General features: G+C 37.4%; 4 protein-coding genes, 1 long non-coding RNA gene and 3 pseudogenes across 5 annotated transcripts; 6 read left to right on the top strand and 2 right to left on the bottom strand.

The window, feature by feature from the left end:
* Positions 1 to 1,529: 1,529 nt before the first annotated feature.
* LOC9312586 (BAG-associated GRAM protein 1) lies at positions 1,530 to 6,209 on the top strand. Its single transcript, XM_021024605.1, has 18 exons — positions 1,530 to 1,903; positions 2,095 to 2,145; positions 2,238 to 2,335; positions 2,565 to 2,640; positions 2,935 to 3,063; positions 3,164 to 3,210; positions 3,513 to 3,633; positions 3,721 to 3,837; positions 3,913 to 3,942; positions 4,032 to 4,131; positions 4,373 to 4,479; positions 4,623 to 4,769; positions 4,854 to 4,958; positions 5,110 to 5,256; positions 5,372 to 5,425; positions 5,533 to 5,596; positions 5,708 to 5,769; positions 5,855 to 6,209. The coding sequence occupies exons 1-18, from the start codon at positions 1,700 to 1,702 to the stop codon at positions 5,939 to 5,941; spliced, it is 1,746 nt and encodes a 581-aa protein (XP_020880264.1). The 5' UTR covers positions 1,530 to 1,699; the 3' UTR covers positions 5,942 to 6,209.
* Positions 6,210 to 6,218: 9 nt separating this feature from the next.
* On the bottom strand, positions 6,219 to 7,320 carry LOC9314353 (54S ribosomal protein L51, mitochondrial). The gene is made up of 3 exons (XM_021024606.1): positions 7,162 to 7,320; positions 6,730 to 6,836; positions 6,219 to 6,633 (listed from the first exon to the last, which is right to left on the bottom strand). Exons 1-3 carry the CDS (start codon positions 7,239 to 7,241, stop codon positions 6,461 to 6,463), a joined length of 360 nt encoding a protein of 119 aa, XP_020880265.1. The 5' UTR covers positions 7,242 to 7,320; the 3' UTR covers positions 6,219 to 6,460.
* A 1,914-nt stretch (positions 7,321 to 9,234) lies between these two features.
* Positions 9,235 to 10,440, top strand: LOC9314351 (F-box/kelch-repeat protein At2g43270). Its single transcript, XM_021026252.1, has one exon. The coding sequence runs from the start codon at positions 9,235 to 9,237 to the stop codon at positions 10,438 to 10,440; it is 1,206 nt and encodes a 401-aa protein (XP_020881911.1).
* A 1,474-nt stretch (positions 10,441 to 11,914) lies between these two features.
* LOC110228159 lies at positions 11,915 to 13,748 on the top strand. Its single transcript, XR_002331767.1, has 5 exons — positions 11,915 to 12,308; positions 12,717 to 12,929; positions 13,119 to 13,209; positions 13,322 to 13,570; positions 13,662 to 13,748. It is a non-coding gene; the product is annotated as an uncharacterized LOC110228159 (long non-coding RNA).
* Positions 13,749 to 15,915: 2,167 nt separating this feature from the next.
* On the top strand, positions 15,916 to 18,067 carry LOC9312585 (annotated as a pseudogene).
* A 2,168-nt stretch (positions 18,068 to 20,235) lies between these two features.
* LOC9314349 lies at positions 20,236 to 22,085 on the bottom strand. Its single transcript, XM_021026423.1, is given in 5 exon segments — positions 20,236 to 20,505; positions 20,508 to 20,672; positions 20,755 to 20,997; positions 21,412 to 21,720; positions 21,982 to 22,085. Coding segments are annotated over 4 exon segments (879 nt in total). The 5' UTR covers positions 21,679 to 21,720; positions 21,982 to 22,085; the 3' UTR covers positions 20,236 to 20,301.
* A 226-nt stretch (positions 22,086 to 22,311) lies between these two features.
* LOC9314348 lies at positions 22,312 to 24,554 on the top strand (annotated as a pseudogene).
* Positions 24,555 to 24,648: 94 nt separating this feature from the next.
* The window catches only part of LOC9312583, a 2,648-nt pseudogene continuing 1,067 nt past the window's right edge, over positions 24,649 to 26,229 (top strand).

Genomic DNA, 26,229 nt, shown 5'->3' with positions numbered 1-26,229 from the left:
ATAATCCTTCGAAACGGAATTCGAACTAAAAGATAGTAAGTTTTTAGAAGATCTACCACACTTGGTAATATCAAATCAGTAATGGTGAACATTTAATCGTTTCATTATTGACCTTGTTTTTATTGAAATTTTAAACCAAACTTAACCTAATTAGTGTGGTTCGGTTCAATTTGTAAGATTTTTGTAAGATTTTTAAGAATATTATTTTTCTTACAAGTTATAGCTTTATTATTTTTGTCCTTTTTTATTCAACCAGTGAGAAAATTTGGTTAATATACATCATGCGGACATTACGACGAGATTTTTCATTTTTCAGAAAAAAGTCTTCGTACGACGGTTCTACGGTTACTGCTATTTACGTTCGAAACTTTTTAATTTCCATAACTACCCTCGAATTCTCCTCACAGGGGTTGATTGGAAGAGACTGTAAAGACTTTGGCTTTAAGAACTTTGACTGCAGAGATTTTGGCTGTAGAAACTTTGGTTGTTAAAATCTGATTGGTAGTATAAAGCTGTAGAACTTGTGACTGTTATTTTTTTAGGATTATATATATTCATAATAAATATAAATAATGTTATAAATGAATTCATGTGACAATATAATTTTATTAATGATAAGAATTTAGAACAATACAAAAATTCATAAATAAATAAATAGAAAACTATTCTCAATAAATAAACGAAATATGTATTATTCATTCATTTTTTAATAACCAAACATTACATTAAATGGTGGATAAACTAAAAATCAAATTATTAATAATAAAATATTTATTTAAAAGAAATGACAAAGGTTTAGAAATAAAATAAGAAATAAATATTCTAAATGAACACATTTATTATTTCATGACGAAATTTAATATCCAAACACATTAGTAAGAAGTGAGATAAACTTATAAAAACTTGGGTGAAGGTGTGGAGCTTGTATAATTTTGAGTAATCAAAAATCAATAAACCTATTAATGATGAAACAATTTATGAAATAATTGAATGGTCTATATGAAAGTATATGTTTTATTAAAAATAATATTCTAGAAACTCGTTTATACCAATATTAATGGTGATTATGAAAATAAAATGATTATTATTGAAATGGATCTTAAAAGAAAGATTAAAAAATGATAATAATTAATTTATAAAAAAATATTTGAGAAACAATATATGTAAACATGTAGAAAGATTCTAATTATTATGAGGAGAAGAAAAAAAAAGAAAATTTAATTATTATTTATTTAAAAGCTTTATTATTTTTTTGAAAGCTCCATATTTGTGGCTTTAGAAAATTGAACGTAAAGAAAAAAAAAAGTGGACAGTTAGACTCTAAAAGTTTAAAAAAAACTTAAAATCCTAAAATTGTGATTGGTAAATATTTGGTTTTAATGACTTTTAAAAAAAATTAAAACCCTTAAAAATCTATCACCCTCGCAAGTTCCACAGCCAGTAACTGTTTTCAGTTCCAAGGGGTTTTCCGTAAATTCGTCCGTACAACTAAATTTCTCAGTTTCTACTTTTCTTTCTAAAATCTTTTTTTCTCAGCGATTGTCCTTTTGTTGACTCACTTGTTCTTCTTCTTCTTCTAAAGAAGGCGAAGTTTCTTCTCTCCAGAATAATGTTGATTCTCTGTCGTGTGATCCTCCATAGGATTAATCCCTAAACCACCTTCTTGTGAAAATTTCAACTTTTTACTCCGTTGATCGAGATGGTACAGTCAGCGGTGGAAGTTCTATTACCGTCGCCGTGGGAGATTGAGGTTGCGGTGGTCGCTTCTGTATTTTTAATTGCTTCTTATTGGCTATTCGCTTACAGAGGAGGCGGAGATGACGATGTCGTTGGTGTTGGATTTGATCGGTCTCGTCTCATGCAGAATCTCGATTCCGGTGACGCCATCTTTGACAAAGACAAGGTTTTAAATTTCTTCTTCTTTTTTCTAAATTGAGCGGTTTCTCAGTTTGCTTAACCTGAAAAATCTCGTGGGTGCTTGATGAATTTAAGTTTTCCCCTTTTCTCTAATTGGGAATTTTTTTCTTCAAAATTCTGTTCATGGAGTAATTTTCCAAATGTTTTGACTTGCAGTTTCTGCACTTATTTTTGTAGATAGGACAGATGAGAGGAGATACTCAAACTAATGCTGCTTATATAATCAAGGTAATATAATATGCTTCACTTTTCTGAGTATTGAGACTGATTCATCTGCATAGATAGGATACTAACATTGCATCAATGTGAGGATCTTCCAGGTGGAACTGTTGGCTGCTAAGAATCTTATTGGTGCTAACTTAAATGGAACATCAGATCCTTATGCTATTGTTAATTGTGGATCAGAAAAGCGATTCAGGTTGTTACATATCCTTTTCAATTAGTTTTATTAGTGTTATACCTTTTCAAAGGAACATGTGAGCAACTTTTTTGATGTCATTTTTCTTTCCTGCTCTTTTACGCTGTCCTTTAGCTTCTCACCAACAACCTCTATCCATCCAAAAAAGTGAAAACGTATTATTGGTGGTTTGGTTGTTGAGTGCTTACAGATTGGATTGTCTAATGTAGTAGCTATGTGCTTGTAACAGTTCTATGGTCCCTGGCTCGAGAAATCCAATGTGGGGTGAAGAGTTCAATTTTCCCACAGATGAGCTTCCTGTTAAGGTTAATATCATTTAATGCCATAGTATGCTTTAGGACTCAGTGGGATGATATGGGAAACTTATTTCTCCTAAAAGTTATTTAGACTTCTCAATGGAAGCTGAGGCATAGGGTTTATCACTAAGTTCGAACCCTTGTTATCTCCTTGTATGAAAATTTCGCCTATATATGACTTGGTAAAGAATTCCAAAAACACTTATTCTTCAAAATAGGCATATAGATTCAATAATTTCGGATGGCACCTGTTATGTTTAATAGATAACTTTTCTAACATTTACCATATATTTGTTATGGCAGATCAGTGTAACAATTCATGATTGGGATATCATTTGGAAAAGTACTGTTCTTGGCTCAGTAACTATTAATGTTGAACGTGAAGGCCAAACGGGTCCAGTGTGGCACTCATTAGACAGCCCATCTGGGCAGGTGTGTTTTTCCTTAGTTTCCGTTTGTATAGTTTTCTCTTGAAGGGTTTTAATCTAATCCTTCTTTTCTCTTTAGAAGCTAATCTAATTTTGTGTGTCAGGTTTGCCTTAACATTAATGCAATCAAACTACCTGTAAATGCTCCTAGGTAATCCGCCTGTTCTACTTCAACCTTTCTATAAGCTAGGTTTAACTTGTTTAGATAGGAGAGTGCTAATTGTCTTGGTCCATGACAATTCGGCTTTCATCTGTTTGCCTGAGCTGGTTAACTTTTACAATATCGTTTTTTCCGTTGACCAAAGTAAAAAGTTTTTTTTGTTGGTGTTGTTGTCCTACCTAGCCATGCTACTTGCATTTGGCTGGTTTTTCATTTTCAATGGAACCACACTTACTTGATACCTAGTAGCCTTTGTGGTTTAAAACTTTGTACAAAATGCATTTGATTGGTAGGGCTGTAACTGGATATGCTGGAGCCGGTAGAAGAAGGGTCACATTGGATCAGCAAGGCCCAACAATTGTACATCAAAAGCCAGGGCCTCTGCAGACGATATTTGATCTCCTCCCGGATGAGGTAACTTAACTAGTACAAAATGTATAATTGTAGCAATCTCATATGAGAGTTCAAAATTTTCATGCCTTTGATGTATGTTTTCCTTAGGTTGTTGAGCACAGTTATTCATGTGCTCTGGAGAGGTCATTCCTGTATCATGGTCGAATGTATGTTTCCGCGTGGCACATATGTTTTCACTCCAATGTTTTCTCTAAGCAAATGAAGGTCAGGGATTCTATAAGTAATTACATATTGAGTTCTTTGAACCAATGCTAAAAACTTCCTCATCACATTTTGTAGGTTGTTGTCCCTCTGGGAGATATAGATGAGGTAGTACTCTTTTCTTGACCACTCGAATTTCTGTTGATTTTATACTGATAAGCAGACTAACGATATATAACTTTTATTGTTTATTATAGATCCGTAGAAGTCAACACGCATTGATAAACCCAGCTATAACAATCATTCTACGGATGGGTGCTGGTGGACATGGTGTTCCCCCTCTTGGGACTCCTGATGGTTAGTAATTATGTTTGTTATTGGATATTTGGGATTCTTTTATCAACGTTCATGCCTTTCTTTATCTTCAGTAAACACTTGTTTGATAGTTACTGTTTTACCGGCACAAGTCAGCAAGAACATTTTCCCATTTGATTCCTGGCATAGCCATTTGTCTGTAGGACCAAAGCGTTTGGAGTTTTTCATCTGTAGCGGTGCTTTATTATGTTTATGTTTTTGTGGAATTCCTTCTTTATTTCAGGTAGAGTGAGGTATAAATTTGCGTCGTTTTGGAACAGGAACCATACACTAAAAGCATTGCAACGTGCAGTTAATAATTATCATGCAATGTTAGAAGTTGAAAAGAAGGTCTCTCTCCATTTTTACGTTTGTGTTACTCTTCCTCTATGTGCTGTATTCAATATTTGCTGGTTATTCAAGAAGTTAAATTTGATGTTGTTGCCTGAAATCTTAACATGTTACATCTGTTGGGTTGCTTTCTTACCATATAGGAGAGAGCAGAGTCTGCTTTACGTGCTCATAGTAGCTCTGTGAAAGGAGGTGGTAAAGTACAGGTCAAAGCTCCTGAAGATACTGCAGCTGTACCTGTAAAGTTTCAGGCTTTCATCAAGGAAGAAGTCCTTGTCAACATCTACAATGTAAATATTCGGTTTTTCTTCTTAGTGCTATCGTTGTTTGAAGATATTGTTCTGAATTTCTTACATCATTCTCTCCGTATGCAGGATGTTTTCGCCAGCACACCTGAGCAAGTCCTGAACGTCTTGTTGGCTGATGATTCCACTTATACTAATGAGTACAGATCTGCACGGAAGGACAAAAATCTTAATGTAAGTTTGGCATTGGTATCTAGATCATTAGTCTTCATACATATGTGCTCTCTTTTTGCGGTTTCCACTGTATTGCTTACATGCTTTAAAGCTGCACTCTTAAGACTCGACTTCTCAGTAACCTCATTGTTGTCTGTTTGTTATCTTTTAGATTGAGCCGTGGCATACTGCTGAAGAATATGATGGTCAAGTTAGAGAGATTAAGTTCAGATCCATTTGTAATAGTCCGATGTGTCCACCAGACACTGCTGTGACGGAATGGCAGCACGTTGTTCTATCACCAGATAAGAAAGTGCTGGTATGAACGATACATTGAAATTGTATTCCTGTGGGATATAGTAGTTGCCAATGTTATTTAGGGAAAATGTAAAAAGAAAATCCTGTCTGATAATACTTGTCTTCCCTTCTTTCAGGTTTTTGAAACTGTGCAACAGCCACATGATGTTCCTTTTGGTTCTTACTTTGAGGTATGTTACCTGTGAGGAAAATGTGGTTCTTGTTTCATCATTCTGTTTGCAAACCAACCATTCAAATTTCACATTGCCATGATTTATAAATTATGTTTGTATATCAGGTCCACTGTCGATGGCGCTTGGAAGCTAAAGACGAGACTTCATCTGTTATAGATATAAGAGTCGGTAAGTGAACCCAAGTATCCAGCCTCAAACTATTAATGATTCTACTTATTCAGAAGTGTGAAATTCTGCAATGCACATTGTGTGGAATGATCCCTTTGGCTTCATCAATAGGTGTACATTTCAAAAAATGGTGTTTGATGCAATCGAAGATTAAAGCAGGGGCAATTGACGAGGTTAGTTTGATGCCCTTTAGTTCAATCGATAAACTAAAAAGGCGTCATTTTTGTCTGATGCATTTGTTTTTGACACTTTACACAGTACAAGAAAGAAGTGGAAGTGATGCTAGAAGTGGCATTGTCGTATCTCTCAAGTCACACTCATCCTCAAGTAGCCTTGGTGATATAGACAAGTCTGCTCTATCATCTCCAACACCAGAAAACATCAGCTAAAACCTAATTTACCAAAATCAACAAGCTTCTCAAAGTTTCATTCTCCAGCCAGCCAATTATTTTTCTTCCTTTTTTACATGTTAAAGTGTATATGCGGTAACGGTAATTAGAATGAATATTTACAGGGGCTTGTCTGATTTCTGGTACATCTGACAGATAACAAAGGAAAACTTTGAGTTCTCTCACAACTCTATCTATATTGGCAAATACTAAGTATGTAACAATTCCAATTTTCAGAGCAAACAAAGAACCATAAACCCTTGTGTAACCATATTATAGACTCAACCAGAAGGACAAGACAAAATTCAAACATTTCATGAACTGCAAAACATTTGAAGCCTAAATCTCTGTCCATGTCACAGACGGTACAAACAACTTGGGATTGCAATACAGATAAAAGATCAATCCTGATACTTGCAACATTCGATTCAACAGCTAGAAGAAGAAAACCAGCAAACTATTTAGCAGGAAAGTCTCAGAATTTGACAGCGGTTGTCCAGGTGCCTTGAACACTGGGGTGTTTGGTGACATGTCTGGTCCTCAGTTTAACCACTTTCCTTCCAAGCGAGTTCCTCAGCCTTGTTGCATTCAGAAGCACTTCTTCAGGATCCATGTTCTTCACACACACCACCCTTTCATTTCTATTCCCTATGAATTGTGCAAGTGATATTGCTAATGTCAACAACTGTTACATAGACAGGTTGCATTGCCTGTAATGAACGATAAGAGGAAAAAGATTCATACTGTAAATGCCCTTCAAATAAGGATGTTGTCCCCGTGAAAGCTCGGTAACCACTTCAAGCTGCGGGTTTTTCTCCTTTAGAGCAGGCAATTCTGATTCCATAAAGGCTCTGTAAGTATAGCAAAAAAATCAAACACATCAGAGAATGATCAGAGGAAAATGCTCAGTACCTAACTATGAAATGGTAACGGTTCATTACTAAAACAGTTTGCTTCACCTTTCTAAACAGAGAGCATTGGAAACCCACATGGATAAGAGAACAATGGACCAAATTTCTAAACATGAAAAGTTAATTTGCTTCACAAATACGAAGTAAAGGCACATAGATTCGTATAAATAGTCTCAAGTTCAAAGTGAATTATAGGGAAAATGGTAGATCGATGAAAAATACGGCTCATAGATTGCGAAATCAAATATTAGGTAAACAAATTTACCTGATGCCTCTACTGCTACCACCCCAGTTACAGTAGCTCACAACAAGTTTCTTGAGCTGCCAAACTCCTCTAAGCGCCATTTGAATCTCGGTAAGAGAAACAAAAACCCTAACCGGGATGTGTAAAAATGATAACAAAAGAAGAAGTAGAAGATGATCACGTGATAGATGCACGTGACTTAGACTAAATAAACTGAAATGGGCTCTTATTGGGCTTAAACAAAAAAGCCTGTACTCTGTAATTTTAATAAATTTCTTGTAACATACACGTTTTTCTTATATTGGGCTTAAACAAAAAAGCCTGTACTCTTTTTTTTTTTTTGATTGATTGATACGCAAGTATTTTGCCCTAATCACATATAGGGTATTTAGTATTTACGTATTGTTTACTGAATCACAAAAGGCAAGACAATAAAAACAAAACTTGAGAGAAGAAAATAAACATGGCTGCTGCTTATTCAGCAAGTACAAGTGGTTATATTGGTCATGATCTCGACAATATCCTCCTAAGGCTTCCGTTGAAGTCTATCATCAGATTCAAGTCCGTTTCGAAGCAATGGAAATCGTTTATCGAATCCCATAGTTTCGTCTAGAGACATCTGATAAAGAGTTCCTGTCGTTGGAAAATCCTTTTAGCTTTCGGTTGCAGAGACGGAGACGATTCTCCACCGTTTCTTTTCCCCGACGAAGACCAAGAAGAAATCTGCTATATCGGTAACTGCGACGCTTCTCTTATTTCACTGACATGCGACAGCTTAATCTGCATCCCGGGGTGGGATTCAATCCAATTTTGTAACCCGGTGATAAACAAATTTGTACTAACACTACAAGAACAGAGCCTATTTCCAACGGAAAAAATCGTCGGCATGGCGTCGAAAATGGCTGTTTCCGACGGATTTTCGACGGAAATTCGTTTCAAATTGCCGACGTTTTTCCGACGATAGCTTTTCCGACTTGTTTCCGACGGTTTTCGGACAATAGCTACGTTTAGGTAAACGGTTGGAAAATCGTCGGAACCGACCGTCGAAAACACGTCGGTGATGCTTTCCGACGGTTTCCTAACCAAAACTGTTGTCCGTTATTTCATCGGAACTTTGTCGGGAATCGGTTGGTATCAACGTTCGATGGTTTACTGACGGAGTGATTCCCGATGGTATTTTACTGACGGATTTTTGACGATGTTTAAGTAGCCGATGGATTACCGACGGATCATATTTAATCAGTAATTAAATAATTTTTTAATTTTAAAATTTTTTAAAAAACTATTTATTGAAAATTTTACTAAATAAATATATGAAATTTCTTACTAAATAAATATATGAAATTTTTTACTAAATAAATATTTGAAAAATGCATATATTATCCAACAAAAGAAAAGAAGATTGTTTACCAATACAACAAAATTAAACTAAAACAAAAGCATTTATAGATCATCGGGAAACAAAAACAAAACAGGTTGTCAAAAAAAAATTATAATTGGAAAGCAATGTTTGAGTGAAGTAGCGGAAGCTTTAAGATAGAATTAGAGATCTGTTGATTCTTCGGAATACCGAAAAACTACAGTTTCTCGGATCTATTGAACCTGGAGAATTCATTGATTCTTTGCGAATATCGAATCCCACGTTTTCTTATAATTGTTGAGATATCTCAAAATCTACCGAAAAAACAAGGATTAGAGAATGATAAAACTAAAAACTTTTTAAATTTTATTAATCAATCAACTGAATAAAGAAAAAACCATAAACGGCTTATTTATAATAAAATCCGAAAACCTAGATAAAAACTCTAAAATAATCATATAATTATCTAAAAGAATTAAAATCTAAATAATAAATAAATAGAAGATATTTAGAATATTTTCACATATATCTCTGGACAAGAAAAGATTCGTCCTAGATAAACTCTAAAACAATCATATAATTATCTAAAACAATTAAAATATAAATAATAAATAAATGGAAGATATATATTGGTTTTGGTAAGTATAAACATATATATATATATATATATATTGGTTTAATCAAATCATAAAGGCAACATATATAAAAACTAACCTTGAGAGAAGAAATTAAGCATGGCTGCTTATTCAACAACTAGTACGTATATTGGTCATGATCTCGTCGACGATATCCTCCTAAGTCTTCCGGTGAAGTCTATAATCAGATTCAAGTCCGTCTCGAAGCAATGGAAATCGTTAATCGAATCCCATAGTTTCGTCCAGAGACAGCTGAAGAATCCCCGACGTAAAATCCTTTTAGCTTTCGGTTGCAGAGACGACGGAGACGGAGACGATTCTCCGCCGTTTCTTTTCTCCGAAGAAAAAGAGGAAGAAATATGCTATATCGGCAACTGCGACGCTTCCCGTATTTCACTGACATGCGACGGCTTAATCTGTATCCCGGGGTCGGATTCCATTGAAGTTTGTAACCCGGCGACTAGAGAATCCCGACAATTTCCTGCCGGCGAACCCCTCGTCTCGGTCTCGAGTATGATCATACCTCATGCAGGAACCGGGCGTATCCCCGTCAGATCTCTTCCGCACCGTCGAAAATATATAGATCATGAACTCGTGCCTAGGTTCCCGACGACAACAAGCTCGTTTGGATTCGGTAAAGATGAAGTTACCGGGGCATATAAAGTGGTTGAGCTACGTTCCCACCCTAATCGCTCGCTCATCGTTGCGGATTGCAATGTTCTTGATCTCCAAACCGGGCGGTGGAGACACGTCAACCTCGTTCCCTATCGGATTTTTGTTACGGAAAGATCCGTCTATGTGAATGGTTCCGTTCACTGGTTCACTGTTGATCTCTGGGAACCAGGGAACGCTTCAAGAATTGTTGCATTTAATCTTCAGCTTGAAGAGTTTAGAGTCGTCTCCCACCCAAACCCTAACTTTTCTTCAGACGACAATGGCCACACTCCCCATTTCTCTGAGCTTCTCGTCCTCCGAGAGCGCCTCTCTGTATCGGAAATGAGGACCACTAATGTTCCCCATGCCCGACTAGATATTTGGAGCATGGTTGATGTACAAGAAGAAAGATGGGTTAAGATGCATTCATTGTGTTTATGCGACCTTTACCAACCACGACCAAGTGAGATTCAGCTATTCACGCCCTTGGCGATTCCTGATGACCAAGGAGATGGAGGAGTGCTGATCATCTGGGATTATCGAGAGTCTTTGTTCATGTCTTACCCTAACAATTTCCTCCTTAACAAGGTTTCTGCATACGCTCGTGTTGTTGCTTCTTCTTACTTCCAAACTCTCGTTACGGTTCACTAATTAACACCTGATGCGTGTCTCATCTCCTATGTGTTCTTCTTTACATGCTCGGCTTTTTGTTATGATTGTTCTTTTTTTTTTTAATAGATATATACAATTTACGATTACTTTTTTGTTTTACATAAAAATTCGACAAGATTTTGCAAGTGCTTTACTACGAGTCTAACTGTTGGGTGACAATGGGGAAAGTTGAGTAACTAAAAACACGGTCCAGGGTCTAAGGGAAACTACTTTATTCCGCGAAAAATACTAATCACCATCTTCATATGAATCAAGTACGTAAGACCTCATGATGCGTCCCCGTGTATTTGCCGGGGCTATCATACCAGGTAGACGTGTTGATGATCGCTTGATTTTTAGTTAGTGATCGTTATACACTCTTTTTCTCGACATACTCTCGAACAATCTACTCCAACCTTCCCTAATACGGGTCAGCCTAACACTCTTGGGTCGTCCAATAAGGTACCTAATGTAATCTCTTGCAAGACGGAACAACTCCTCCCCGTTAATGATGTAGATATACTGCCAAAGAGAAACAATGAGCAAAGCTAAAGATACTATTATTGATATATAACTTGTGTGAGCTTGTGATGTTGAAAGATAGTTTTAAATTAATTTTTGTTGGAATATTAAGAAGAAAAACAGTGCAAGAGACATTTGTCTCTTCTCTTGTAAAGAAGACAAGAACAAAAATAACTCTTTATTGAATCTGAAACTTGTTGTTTTATTAAGACAAGACACACACACTTATATACATGTTTACATAACTCTACGTAACCGTTGGTAACAGTTGTAACTTATCTCAGAAGTTACGTCTCTTACTCACACACACCCGTTCGAGTGAGTCACATGTAACACATGACATCCGTTGAATTTACCACATATGATATTAAAAGATTTAATCATGGACTCAATTCTAACATTTTTTAGTTTCTTTAGAGTACATACGAAACAATCATGTCATGTGATGTAGCAAAATCATGTATGGTTATAATAATTGTTCACTTTTATTTATGTTTAAATTTACTCTTTGTAATATATATTTACAATCTAAATTTCATTTTTCAATTTTTTTTTTTCTTTTATCTTATTATTATTAGTTTACAAAGTATTTCCCTCATCAATATAATCTCATAATTTATTTTCAAGTCATCCTTTTTTCTTTTTTTTCTTTTTTTTCTCCCAGCTTCTTATGTAAGCCTCTAAATATGAAGTTTTTGAAATTAAAGTAAGACGTGTAACTAAGATTTTAAGAAAAGATTTAAGATTGTCAATTTTATTGATAATTCTTACATTAATTATGTATAGTTTTTCTGAATTATTTTCTTAAAAAGAAAAGAGAAGAAGGCAGCAGATTTCAATGTCTAGAGAGGCACTGGGTCTTATGGGCTAAAGTCAACACAATATACTAGCCCAATTAAGCAGAAACTTGGACTATTGAGGCCTTTAAGGCAAATTTTTGTTTTTGTTTTGTGTGTGTGTGTGACAAATCGACACTTGTATCGAGAGATGGTGAGTGATAAAATTCAGACGCGGCCGAAAGTGCGATAAGATTGGGGGTTTGATAAATTGAGTAGTTTCGTACTTTCATTTTCACGGATTGGTTCAATTCGAAGAGAAGGAGAGAGGAATTGGGCAGAGATGAGATGGAGAGACGAATTTGAGAAGCTGTCGAGGAATATAAGCGGCGGCTACGACGATCCAACCACCACGGAAGAAGATTAGCGTCAGCTCCGACGGACTAATACTTTGTCGACCAGAAAGAAGACCGGCAAATTTGGCAACCTGGTGAGGAAGATTAGCGGCGGCTCCGACGTACTAACCAACGGGGAAGAAGACTTGCGGCGGCTCCGATAACCTATTCCTAGGTAATTGAATTTATCGGTTATTTCCGGTTTAATACAAAACCGAACATTTTTTTTAAACGAATCGATTTTAACGAGAACCGAATCTTAAATAAACCATTCGATGTCCTCCCAAACCAAACATTTTAAAACTCAATTGGTTTTTCTTTTTTTTTTTGAAATCCGGACCCATTCGATTTTCCCGGTTTATCTTTCCCTCTATTTAAACCCAACGTTACTCTTCTTCTTCCTCTTCGCTCTCCTTCATCTTCTTTCTCGCTTTCTTGGAAAAAATGGCTTCTTTTGATCTTCACGTCTCAAGCAAGATGGGCGTCCGGGTATATCTGGGTTTAGTGTTATTTCCTTGCATCTTTTTCGATCTTAAGTATCATGTTCTCATGTACACTTTCTTCTTCCTTTTCTTCCTTTTAGCCTGGTTTCGAGATCTTGGGGCCGGTTTCAGTAAAATATTATCAGAGAGACGCTGTGCACAAGATTTCGGAAATCCTCCAAATATGCCCCGATGATGCGTTTACCTTACTAAAATGCTTCCGTTGGTGTGGAGATCATGTTCTTGATGGCTGGTTTGATGGACTGATTGACACGTCCAAGTATCTCCTGTGCCCTTCTCCTAACGATGATGAGGTAACAACAATCTCTAAGAAGTAATTGTTATCTTGTTCTGAATCTTTACTTGCCTTTCGTCTCCTTTTGTGTAATCCTGGTCTATTGATCCTTCTTGATTCAAAGAGTATTAACCTGGTTTGATTTTCCTTTTTTGATCGCCAACCTTCAGTTCTGACCTCTTTATTTTCTCTTTTCTAATGTTTCTAGTTCTGCTGTGGCATTTGCTTCGATACTCTTCCTATTCTTAAGGCTGCGCCCTCTTTGTGTGGTCACCTTTATTGCAAAGGTTGCATGAAAGGTATTGATCACCATGCGTCTACTGTTTTGGTTTTGTTTCCTTTGCGTAATTCTCTATTCTAATTGTAGTCTTAATTCTCTATTCTAATTTTAGTCTCTTATTCTATACTCAGCATACCTCTCTGTTCTTGTAAAAGATCATGGATCAACTGTCCTAGACACCAAGTGTCCACATGAGAAATGTGACAGAACCTTAGGCCTAGGTTTAGTAAAAGCATCAGCAAGTCCTAGGGATTTCGAAAAATATCGTAGGTTTTCTATGAGGTCATACATTGAGGATAGTACAACGCGGAAATGGTGTCCTTCCCCTAACTGCAACTGTGCCATAGCACTCAAAGATCCATCATCGATTCTGTTGGCAGGTTAGTATTTCTGCTATTCTTTCCTTAACTTTCGTTAAAGACTTTTGTACTAAACAGTTTCATTTTGCTAACGTTTATATTCTTCTTTTAGTGTAACTGGGAAGGGCACTATCCTGCAGACTGCTCAATTGCCATTAACTGGTTGAGTTTTGAACACAATGAGAAGTGTAATAACTGGTAGGTATACACCTCTCTTACCCTTTCTAATCTTAGATAATTGGTATTAATAAATTGTTAAACTGTGCAGGAAAAAAGTTAACGCAAGACTATGCCCTAACTGTATGAAGCCTATCCACAGAGAAAGTGGATGCAATCACATGTCCTGTAGGTGCGGTTTTGAATTTTGTTGGTAAGTTAAGAATTGGTTTCATGCGTATTTATTACGAGTGACTGAGTTTTCATTTTATTTGTCAATTGGTTTCATGTGCAAGTGTTGTTTAAATCTCTGATTGTGATCTTTTTGTTATGATCTGTTATTATAGATGGGTAAACTTGATTTCATCTCACGCGTTGTTGTTTTGATTATGTTGATTTCACCTCTTTCATTTCAGTTTGCATCTGCTTCTGCTTTCGTTTCAGTCTGCATTTGGTTTGAGTGTGCATCTGCTTTCATTTCACACGTATCTCTTTTGATTGCGATGGTTTTAGTACACTTAGTTTCTTATTTTTTTTGTATGTAGGGTTTGTCTCAGAAGATGTTTTGGAGGAGGTTGGCATTACCCATGCATTCCCCCAGTGTCTACTTCCTCGACAGGAGTTCCAGAAGAGATGCAATTAATCCCCCCTGTTTCCGACATCGAAGTTCGCTACCGAAGTATTTTTGATCTTCGCGGGAAGATCTGCGAGAAAGCTGAAATCTACTGCAGAACATTCCACACTGTTCAAACCAAAATGGCATGGTTTGAGGTTAGTTTTAGTTTATTAGTTTGAACACTTTTTTTGTGAAAATGTTTCAACAGATGCTTTATGCAATGCAGATCCGGAGATGCTTGTCGATTTCTAAGTGGATATGTGCACTCGCTAGCTTTTACGGGTTGGATCTTAACCAATTTGTTAAGATTCAAGGTATATGCTAGAACTCTATAGGATCTGCACTAATTAAAGCTTGAACTAAATATATTTCTTTCCTTTTTTTTTGTTACAGAGGGGGCGCAGAATCAGCTGGAGATCTGAATCTCATGTGCTATAGGAGAAGCACCAGATATTAGAATCGAGGATTGCACCCAAAAGACCAGAGAACTCTATGAGCAGATGGTGGCAAGGCTGCAGTGGGAGGGCCAGTGGAACGTCTGAAGCTCCATTTTACCAGTTATTATAATTATAGGTGTTCTAGGTGCTACTATATGTGTTTAGTTGGACTCGAGCTATGGGAAATGTTTTGGAGTCTGTAATACCTTTCGAATGATTTCCATTTCAATAAAAAATTTACCACAAAAGTTTGTCTATTTTGCCATGGTTACATTTACTACTGGCTGCTATTACCACCAAGTAGTTTGACTTTCAAAGGAAGACGCAGAGCTGGTATCAGGAGGTAGCTCTCTAGTTCTATCAAACCGTAGATCTTTGTCCGGATACGTTTACATGTGTTTGATGTTGCTAACCCTTTTTCGTGGCAGGGAGTTTGAGAAAAAACGCAACTATTTGCGATGCGTTGAGTTCCCAGATATGAACAGTGAACCAGTAAAAAACAAGCTAAAGCTCTTGAGGATACTGCCTCTGGAACTGTAAAACTTCAGGCTTCCTTAAAGGAAGTACATTGTAAAGATAAGTTTTTTTGCCTTGTTAGTGCTTCAAGGGTACTGTCCTGAAACATTTGCATCATATTCTTGTATGCAGGATGTTTTTGGCAGCACACCTGACGTATTTCTGAACTAAATATAAGTTAGGCATTGCAATCTCTTCACATTTATTGCAATTTAAGTCTGAGCAACTTTTTTGATGTCGTTTTCTTTCCTACTCTTTTACGCAGTCCTATAGCTTCTTGCCAACAACCTCTGTCCATCCAAAAAAGTGAAAATGTATATTGGTGGCTTGATTTGTGAGTGAAAGCCAAACGGGTCCAGCGTGGCACTCATTAGGCATCCCATCTGGGCAGGTGTATTTTTCCTTAATTTCCGTATATTCTAGTAAATCTCATATGAGAATTCAAAAAATTTGTGCATGCAATGGGAATTCTTTTACATGTATAATGCTTTGATTAAGTCTGTGCAATTTTCCTTAGGTTGGTGTCTTGGTGAGCACAGTCTAGTTATTCATCTGCCTTGGAGAGGTCATTCCTGTATCATGGCTGAATGTATGCATCCGTCTGTCCGATATGTTTTCACTCCAATGTTTTCTCTAAGCAAATGAAGGTCAGTGCTTGTATATGTAACTACGTTTTGAGTTCTTTGAACCAATGCTAAAAAATTCCTTCACACATTTTGCAGGTTGTTGGAGATGTAAGATGAGGTAGTACTCTTTTGACCAGTCGAATTCTGTAGATTCTAACTGATAAGTGGACTAATCATTACTATCATAGATTCGTAGAAGTCAACATGCATTGATAAACTCATCTATAAGAATTCTTACTCGGATGGACGCTGGTGGACATTGGTGTTCCCGAGGACTCCTGATGGTTAGTAATTATGTTTGTTAGCGAATATTTGGGATTATTATACCAACGGTCATGCCTTACTTTATCTTCAGCGCACACTTGTTTGATAGTTAACGTTTTACCGGCAAAGGCCAGCAAGAACATTTCCCCATTTGATTAGTGGCATAGCCATTTGTCAGTAGGACCAAAGCTTTTGGAGTTTTACATCTGTAGTGGTGCTTTGTTATGTTTATTTCTCTGTAGAATTCCTTCTTTATTTCAGGTAGAGTGAGGTATAAATTTGCATTATTTTGGAAGAGGAACCATACGCTAAAAGGCATTGCAGCGTGTCGGTTAATAATTATATGCAACGTTAGAAGCTGAAACGAAGGTCTCTCTTCATTTTTATAAATAAATTTTTACGTTTATATGTTGCTCTTCCACCGCGTGCTATATTCAATATTTGCTGGTGAATGAAGATGTTCAATTTGATGTTGTTGCCTGAAATCTTAACACGTTACATCTGTTGGGTTGCTTTCTTACCATATAGGAGAGAGCAGAGTCTGCTTTACGTGCTCATAGTAGCTCTGTGAAAGGAGGTGGTAAAGTACAGGTCAAAGCTCCTGAAGATACTGCAGCTGTACCTGTAAAGTTTCAGGCTTTCATCAAGGAACAAGTCCTTGTGAACATCACAATGTAAACATTCTGTTTTTCTTGTTAGTGATATAGTTGTTCGAAGATATTGTTGTGTATTTTTCGCATCATACTCTTGTATCATGCAGGATGTTTTTGCCAGCACACCTGAGGAAGTCCTGAACGTCTTGTTGGCTGATGATTCCACTTATACTAATTAGTACAGATCTGCACGGGAGGATAAAAATCTTAATGTAAGTTTGAAATTGGTATCTAGGTCATTAGTCTTCATACATATGTGCTCTTTTTGTTGCGGTTTCCACTGAATTGCTTACATGCTTTAAAGCTGCGCTCTTAAGACTCGACTTCTCAAGAACCTCATTGTTGCCTGTTTGTTTTCTTTTAGATTGAACCGTGGCATACTGCTGAAGAATATGATGGTCAAGTTAGAGAGATTAAGTTCAGATCCATTTGTAATAGTCCGATGTGTCCACCAGACACTCCTGTGACGGAATGGCAGCACGTTGTTCTATCACCAGAGAAGAAAGTGCTGGTATGGACGATACATTAAAATTGTTTCCCTGTGGGATATAGTAGTTGCCAATGTTGTTTAGGGAAAATGTAAAATAAAAATCCTGTGTGATGATACTTGTCTTCCCTTCTTTCAGGTTTTTGAAACTGTGCAACAGCCACATGATGTTCCTTTTGGTTCTTACTTTGAGGTATGTTACCTATGAGGAAAATGTGGTTGTTGAGTCATCATTCTATTTGCAACCCACCAATCAAGTTTCACCTTGGCATGCTTTATAAATTCTGTTTGTATATCAGGTCCACTGTCGATGGCGCTTGGAAGCTAAAGACGAGACTTCATCTGTTATAGATATAAGAGTCGGTAAGTAAACCCAAGTACCCATCCTGTCAAACTATTAATGATTTCTACGTATCCAGAAGTGTGAAATTTTGCAATCCACATTGTGTGGAATGATCTCTTTGGCTTCATCAAGTAGGTGTACATTTCAAGAAATGGTGTTTGATGCAATCGAAGATTAAAGCAGGAGCAATTGGCGAGGTTAGTTTGGTGCCTTTAGTTCAATCGATTAAGTAAAAAGGTGCCATTTTAGGGTTTATCTGATGCATTTGTTTTTGACACTTTACACAGTACAAGAAAGACGTGGAAGTGATGCTAGAAGTGGCATTGTCGTATCTCAAGTCACACTCGTCCTCAAGCAGCCTTGGTGATATAGAAAAGTCTGCTCTATCTATCATCTCCAACACCAGAAAACATACGCTAAAACCTAATTTGCCAAAATCAAAAAGCTTCTCAAAGTTTCATTCTCCAGCCAGCCAATTAAAGATCATCCAGCGTCATTATTCTTCTTCTTTTATCTTATTAAAGTGTATATGTGGAAAAGGTAACTAGAACGGATATTTTCTGGAACCCGTGACAAATAACCAAGGAAAAATTTTGACTTCTCTCCACAAGTCTCATCTCTCTTGGCAAATACTAATATACAATAGATGGCAATCCCAATATCCAGAGAAAACAATGAACAGTGTGAAAACAATGAATTTTACCAGAAACCCTTGTGCAATCTTATTATATAGACTCAACCAGAAGGACAAGACAAAACATTTGAAGACTGTATATTTGTCCAAGTCACAGACGGTACAAACAACCTGGGATTGCAATATAGAGATAAACCGTCAATCCTGATACTTGCAACACTCGATTCAACAGCTAGAAGAAGAAAACCTGCAAACTATGTAGCAGTAAAGTTATCAGAATTTGACATGTCTGGTCCTCAGTTTCACCACTTTCCTTCCAAGCGAGTTCCTCAGCCTTGTTGCATTCAGAAGCACTTCTTCAGGATCCATGTTCTTCACACACACCACCCTTTCATTTCTATTCCCTATGAATTGTGCAAGTGATATTGCTAATGTCAACAACCTTTAAAGAAGGATGTGATGATAAGAGGAGAAAGATTCATACTGTAAATGCCCTTCAAATAAGGATGTTGTCCCCGTGAAAGCTCGGTAACCACTTCGAGCTGCGGGTTTTTCTCCTTTAGAGCAGGCAATTCTGATTCCATAAAGGCTCTGTAAGTACAACAACAAATCCAACACATCAGAGAATAATCAGAGGAAAATGCTCAGTACCTAACTATGATGAAATGGTAACGGTTCATTACTAAAACAGTTTGCTTCACATTTCTTAACAGAGAGTATTGGAAACCCACATGGCTAAGGCAACAATGGACCAAATTTCTAAACATGAAAAGTTAATTTGCTTCACAAATACGAAGTAAAGGCACATAGATTCGTATAAATAGTCTCAAGTTCCAAGTGAATTACAAGAAAAATGGTAGATCGAAATGGGCTCTTAAAAATGTGCTTAAACAAAAAAGCCTGTACTCTGTAATATTAATAAATTTCTTGTAACATACACGTTTTTCTTATATTGGGCTTAAACAAAAAAGCCTGTACTCTTTTTTTTTTTTGATTGATTGATACGCAAGTATTTTGCCGTAATCACATATACAGTATTTAGTATTTACGTATTGTTTACTGAATCACAAAAGGCAAGACAATAAAAACAAAACTTGAGAGAAGAAAATAAACATGGCTGCTGCTTATTCAGCAAGTACATGTGGTTATATTGGTCATGATCTCGTCGACAATATCCTCCTAAGGCTTCCATTGAAGTCTATCAGATTCAAGTCCGTTTCGAAGCAATGGAAATCGTTTATCGAATCCCATAGTTGCGTCCAGAGAGATCTGATAAAGAGTTCCTGTCGTCGGAAAATCCTTTTAGCTTTCGGTTGCAGGGACGGAGACGATTCTACACCGTTTCTTTTCCCCGACAAAGACGGTTCACTGGTTCACTGTTGATCTCTGGGAACCCAACGCTTCAAGAATTGTTGCATTTGATCTTCACCTTGAAAAGTTTAGAGACGTTTCCCACCCAAACCCAATCTATTCTTCTTCAGAAGACGACGACCACACTCCCCATTTCTCTGAGCTTCTCGTCCTCCGAGACCGCCTCTCTGTTTCGGAGATGAGGACCTTTAATGTTCCCCATGCCAGACTCGATATTTGGAGCATGGTCGATGTACAAGAAGAAAGATAGGTTAAGATGCATTCACTGTCTTTATGCCAACTTTACCAACCAAGACCAAAGGAGATTCAACTATTTACGCCATTGGAGATTCCTGATGGCAAAGGAGATGGAGGAGTGCTGATCATTTGGGATTATCAAGAGTCTTTGTTCATGTCTAACTCTAACAATTTCCTCCTTAACAAGTCTCTGAATACGCTCGTGTTGTTGCTTCTTCTTACTTCCAAACTCTTGTTCCGGTTCCCTAGCTAACACCTTATGCCATCTCCTCTGCATTCTTCTTTACATGCTCTGCTTTTTGTTATCGATTACGATTACCTTTCATATATATAGGATTCACTATTATTTACGTAAAATACGACAAGATTTAGCAAGTGCTTTACTATTTTCTTATGAAAGCATCAATATTTACTAACAATCTGAATGTTGGGTGACAATGGCGAAAGTAACTAAAGCTAAAACAAAAACACGGTTCAGGGTCCAAGGGAAACTACTTTTATCAGTAAGAAAACCAATCACCATCTTCATTTCATTTGAATCAACATAAGATCTCAAGATGCGTCTGTATTTGCCCGGGTTATCATACCAGGTAGACGTGTTGATGATCGCTTGATCTTTAGCCAGTACTCGTTATACACTCTTTTCCTCGACATACGCTCGAAGAATCTACTCCAACCTTCCATAACTCGCGTCAGCCTAACACTCTTCGGTCGTCCTATAAGGTACCTAATGTAATCTCTTGCAAGACGGAACAACTCCTCCCCGTTGATGATGTAGATGTACTGCAAGAAGAGAAACAACGATCAAAGTTAAAGATACTATAATTCAAAGATAACTTGTGTGGGCTTGTGATCTTGTGATTACCAGAAAGATGAAGCCTAAGGTTGCTAATACCACTTGCAGAGTTTCATCCCCAAAACTAGCAAAACCACCATCTTCTCCTGATGAGCCTCCAGACCCATTACTCCCACCATTTCTACCGCCACCCCCTCCTCCTCCTTGTGGAGGAATGCCGCCAGTGTCTTTCTTTTGTATCTGCTCACGCAACATATCTTCAACCGATTTCTTCCCCATTGCATTCTCAATAGCTTTCCATGGTGATGATATCTGATGATAAAAGATCATTACTGAGTGTATTAATATCAGAAACACTAAACATAACTTAGTTCTGTGCCCCTTAACTTACAAACACACACAAAAATATCACTTTTGAAAGATTTAATATTCAAATCTCAGCAAGAACATCTAAAGAATGAAGAGAAAACATCTGATCTTATCACTACTATAAGATTTATCCTTCCGACCAAGTAAGTACACAACAGAAAATAATTATATCAACACTACTTATCATCAGAAATATAACTCAACTCTGTGCACAACTTCTTACACGCGCGCGCGCACACACACATACACACAAAGATCAATTGGCAACATTTAAAGATTAAAATATCGGCATTCTATGATCTAATAAGCAAAGACACACACACTAAAGATCTTTAGAATGAAGAAGAAGTCTCTGACCTCGTTACTCCCGTTAGACTTATCCTTCCCACCAAGTAAGCACAAAACAGGACCTTGCCTCTGATTCCGACATCGATGATTTTGTAGAGGCGAAAATAGAGTAGACATGGATGATGATGATGCAGATGCCCGAATAGTTAATTTGGGGAGTGGTCGATAATCAAAGCGTAATGACGACTTAAAAGATGCCACAGAGACATGTCTTGTTTGTGTTGTCCTTGCACAGAACAAGGATGGTCTGCATAGATTAGCCTGCGTAGAGCTCATCTTTTATCTCCAAGGCTTCTCTCAATACATCAACTCCAGGATCTTCAACAACAAATCAAAGAGAAAATTCAATAAGAACAAAAAAAACGTTTCTTTTAGGTATGTTCAAAGTTTAATCATAGCAACGACGCTAAGCCAATCAAGAAGAATTGGGAAAGAAGAAGGGACTGAACCAATCGATAGGGCGATCTAATCAAAAAAAGATTACCAGAAATCTAAAGCCTGGAAATTTTAACGACCCAATTCGGAAACTCGAAGGAGAAGCAATTCAAAGATGATAAGGGCATGAAAAAAATGTAATACCTTGATGAAACCCTAATTCGATGAAGGATTGGTTTGTGTTTTCTTGTTTGTGTGTTCAATAAGAAACAAAAACCGAACAAGTCGGCGATGAAATTGTTTGACGGCGGTGAATAAAACGATGTCGTTTTCATATTAACCGATAAATGATATTAAACCGGGTTTGAGAAATAAGGAAACCTAGTGATCGCCGGTTTGATTGAGAGTCCGGTTTAATAATTTATGACATTGGGAAACATTGGGGATAGTCGGTTAAGCGAATCGGAGACTCCATCGTTCACACTTGCGAGAAAGCCAGAACCTTGAATGCAATCGGAAAATTAAAAGGTTAACGCTTTAGTTTCTATATAGAACCTCTTCTGATTTTGTTTTTCGTTCTTTCTCGAACGTCATTGTTAATTGCAAGCTTTGGGGTGTGGATTTTCTCCGATCTCTCTTCTCATGGTTTTTCCTCTGCTTCTTACAACCGCTCAAAGTGTTTGTTCTTTTGAGCTTCGACTTGGTTATAGATGGATTGATTTTGATCAAACTGTTGTAGTTTGCCACTTATCGGATTTCTGGCGTTAACTCAATCTCGAATCTTCCCTTAATTCAATTCAAAAAAAGGGGAAAAAGCGTTAACCTTGTTATTCAGCTTTCATTGCGTTGTTGCGTGCTCAAATTTTTGTAACTGTGAAAACTGGATCTTCTTATGGTTTGTGGAGCTTCTCTGGTCCTTGTTGGCTTCTGTATATACCTTTTTTTGTTTGGTTAATCCAGCAATGATATCACTCTGAGCTCACTTCATGTTTCAGGCACTTTTAAGCAAGGTATTGTTTGTGTCTGTATGGATACTAAAATGTTGAACACTGGCTCGAGAGATGCAATCAGCTGGCTCCCTGATGAGGTTCTGGGCAAAATCTTGTCCTTAATTCCTACAAAACAGGCTGCTTCAACATCTCTTCTTGCTAAAAAGTGGAGGAATGTCTTTAGATTAGTTCATAATCTTGATTTTGATGATTCTGTTTTGCTGCAACCGGAAGAGGATAAACAAGTGAGGGATGTGATCAAGGAGTGCTTCAGGAATTTTGTCAATAGAACACTCGCTTTGCAATGCGCTTCTCCTCTCAAGAAATTCTCCCTAAAATGTCACTATGACCACGACAGCGAGTTAGCTCATGTGTTCCCCTGGGTATGTAATGCCTTGGATCGTGGTGTTGTGGAGCTGGGCGTAAGTATTAAGCCTCGCTGGGACCCCGTTCCTCGTTCTGAAACTGGTGTTTGGCAACTGCCCGTAAATATACAGACTCATGGTGATGTCTTTTTACCTCATGCGCTCTTCACGAGCAAGACGCTGGTTAAGCTGACACTGGGAACACGAGTTGCTTTTGGAAAGCTTCCTCCAGATTTGTCTCTTCCGGCGCTTAAGACTCTCTTCATCGATTCAATCTTTTTTGAATATGAAGATCTGTGTTATGTGCTTCTTCCTGGTTGTCCGGTGCTCGAGGAGCTATATGTACGTCACAAACAGTATATAGGACTTCCATTCTGCATATCGAGTCGGACCATCGAGAAACTATCAGTTCAATACGATTCTGACTATGATCTTGATCTTGGTATGTCATTTGATGCCCCAAGTCTTGTCTTCCTGGACTACTCCGATTATGCCTTGTCTGCGTATCCACAAGTTAACTTGAAGTCCCTAATCGAAGCTAGGCTGGATATTCGTTATTCTAAAATAATCAAGAGGCCGAATATATCGGTTCTCTTTATAGGGATAAGCAACATTGAGACCCTGCATCTTTCTGCCAATACTGTTGATGTATGTTTGCTACTTTCTTTAAACTTTTAAAAAGCTTGGACATTCTTGAAGTTTGTGTGCGCATGTGTATTTCAGGTGATTTCTCGATGTGTTAAACGTGGACTAGTACTACCGGTGTTCAACAATCTGGTAAGCTTAACATTTGGGAGTAAGAATAAACGAGGATGGAGACTACTGCCATATCTGCTTAAGCAGTCTCCAAAGCTTGAAACTCTAATCATCCAGGTATAGCAAAACCCTTGAACGAATATATCTAAAGAGAGACAGAGATAGCTAGGAACTTCTTTTACATGCATCTTCTTGATGCTTCTCCAGGGGCTGGATAGTTACACAGGCGATGAGACCATGCGTCCGTTCCAAGTGAAGGTGTTGCGTGTTCATGGTTATGGGGGAACAGCTAAAGAGTTGGAACACTTGAAGAAATTTATTGGGGAGTCGGAATGCGGTGAAGTGGTGCTAGTGGAGGCTGTGGTGGATGATGCCATGTATTGCAAACCAAAAGGATTCTGTTGTTGACGCTTCTTGGATTTTCAGTTTCATCCAAGTTCAAGATCTCTCATTTAGTTTATCAAATTATTCTGTGTAACATGAAACTCATATATTGCCGAGGATGGAGACTACTGCCGTATCTGCTTAAGGAGTCTCCAAAGCTTGAAACTCTTCAGCAGCGTCTGTATTTGTCGGGTCTATGTCTATCATACAAAAATTCGGAAATCTAAAGAAGAACAAATTAGTAACTCGAAGGAGTAGCAATTCAAACGATGTCATTTCATCATAAGTTCATAACCGATAAATAAGGAAAACCAGTGATGAGAACTATAATAAGAGGCTCAACAGAAACGGCACCGTTTCATCAATCATCATTCTTCTTCGTTTGGTTTGTTTCTTCTTCGGCCGCAAATCCAAGTCGACGAATACGATTTTAGTTATTCGGCCGGAAAAGTTGATAATTTCCGGTGATTAATCTATGGAGTTAGAATTTGAATCAAAGTATGAGATTAATCGTACGGCGGAGTTCCTTATCAGCAAAAGCTTCACCAGAATTGCTTTACAGGTACCAAAACTTTTCTCCATTACTCCAGTTTCTGAATGAAGAAGTTTGATTTTGTTTCTTAGCTAAAACTGTTAATTTAATTACTATGGGGATGATAAAGCTTAGTTTTTTTCTTTGTCTTGTTTCTGTGATAGTTCCCAGATGAGTTGTTAAAGGATTCGACTAAGGTCGTGAGTGCTCTTAAGAGCAAAACTCGTTTGCTTACTGACAGAGAAATCAGATTCTTTGTAATGGCTGACACAACTTATGGTAGCTGCTGCATTGATGAAGTTGGAGCTTTGCATATTGATGCTGAATGTGTTGTTCATTATGGTCGAACATGTCTAAGCCCGTGAGTCATAAACCCTTTTCTTGATTTATGTAATTGCTTTAAATTCCCTTGTTGAAACAATGTCTTATTGCGAGGTTTTATGTTTTCACAGGACATCGGTTCTTCCAGCATTCTTCGTTTTCGGGAAAGCTTCCATAAACGTCTCCAGCTGCGTTAAGCATTTGATAGATTATGCGTCAAAGAGGGATAAGCCTATTATGGTATATGAGGCTAGTTTATCTTTATGAAATACATATTGATAAACATGTTCGGTTTTCTCAATTCTTTGCTTTATTTTCAGATTCTTTATGGACTAGAATACGCGCATGTCATTCCCCATATCCGAGAAGAATTAGGATTATCGAAGACTGGGTCTCAGTTGAAGTTATCTGTAGGTAATGTCTTGTGTTCATTCATTAGTCCATCCAGAGATCCTAGAGAACCCATGGAGCATCCGAGACCACTTAGCGAAAGTGATTCTAGTGATAGCTTATCCTCATCCAGGAGCTATAGACTAGGAGGGCTAACTTGGGACTTGCCAGAAGGAAGCAAAATCGAGGACTATTTACTTTTCTGGATAGGTTCTGACAGTTCAGCTTTTGCCAATGTAGTACTGACCTTCAATGGTTGTGACATAGGTATATGGCTCTATCCATGGATATTTCTTGATCTAGTTCTTCGTTTATGTCAAAAGCTTGAGTAACTTGCTACTGTCCATTTTTCTTAATCAAATATCCAATGGATTGACAAAGACATGAATAGCTTATCTTCTTGTTTATGTTTGTTTGTTGATCTTAGTCAGATATGATGCTGAAGAAGATTCTTTGGTGACGGAATTTTATCAACAAAGAAGGATACTTAAGCGACGGTATAATCACTTGTTTCAAGCAGACATTTTACATCACAATATGAAACTTTGTCAATCCTTTCCATCTTCTTTATTATCTCTGTGGATTTACATTTCAAGTCCTCATTTCAGAGCTATGTGTTGCAGATATTACTTGGCGGAAAAAGCTAACGATGCAAATATTATAAGTATTTTTGGGGGGGAACTCTGGGTGATGGTAAGTTCCTATTCTTTTGCAT

Source organism: Arabidopsis lyrata (assembly GCF_000004255.2).
Source record: "Arabidopsis lyrata subsp. lyrata unplaced genomic scaffold ARALYscaffold_5, whole genome shotgun sequence".
In the NCBI taxonomy this organism is placed as follows: domain Eukaryota; kingdom Viridiplantae; phylum Streptophyta; class Magnoliopsida; order Brassicales; family Brassicaceae; genus Arabidopsis; species Arabidopsis lyrata.
Note: the sequence above shows the minus strand (reverse complement) of the source record. Positions and strands in the feature narration are given on the sequence as shown.

Coding starts and splice junctions, on each gene's coding strand:
- LOC9314353 (XM_021024606.1), bottom strand. CDS start 7,241: ATGGCGCTTAGAGGAGTTTGGCAGCTCAAGAAACTTGTTGTGAGCTAC. Junction 6,837..7,161: donor GGTAGCAGTAGAGGCATCAG/GTAAATTTGTTT, acceptor CTATACTTACAG/AGCCTTTATGGAATCAGAAT. Junction 6,634..6,729: donor TTATTTGAAGGGCATTTACA/GTATGAATCTTT, acceptor CACAATTCATAG/GGAATAGAAATGAAAGGGTG.
- LOC9312586 (XM_021024605.1), top strand. CDS start 1,700: ATGGTACAGTCAGCGGTGGAAGTTCTATTACCGTCGCCGTGGGAGATT. Junction 3,943..4,031: donor CTCTGGGAGATATAGATGAG/GTAGTACTCTTT, acceptor TGTTTATTATAG/ATCCGTAGAAGTCAACACGC. Junction 4,770..4,853: donor TCCTTGTCAACATCTACAAT/GTAAATATTCGG, acceptor CTCCGTATGCAG/GATGTTTTCGCCAGCACACC.
- LOC9314351 (XM_021026252.1), top strand. CDS start 9,235: ATGGCTGCTTATTCAACAACTAGTACGTATATTGGTCATGATCTCGTC.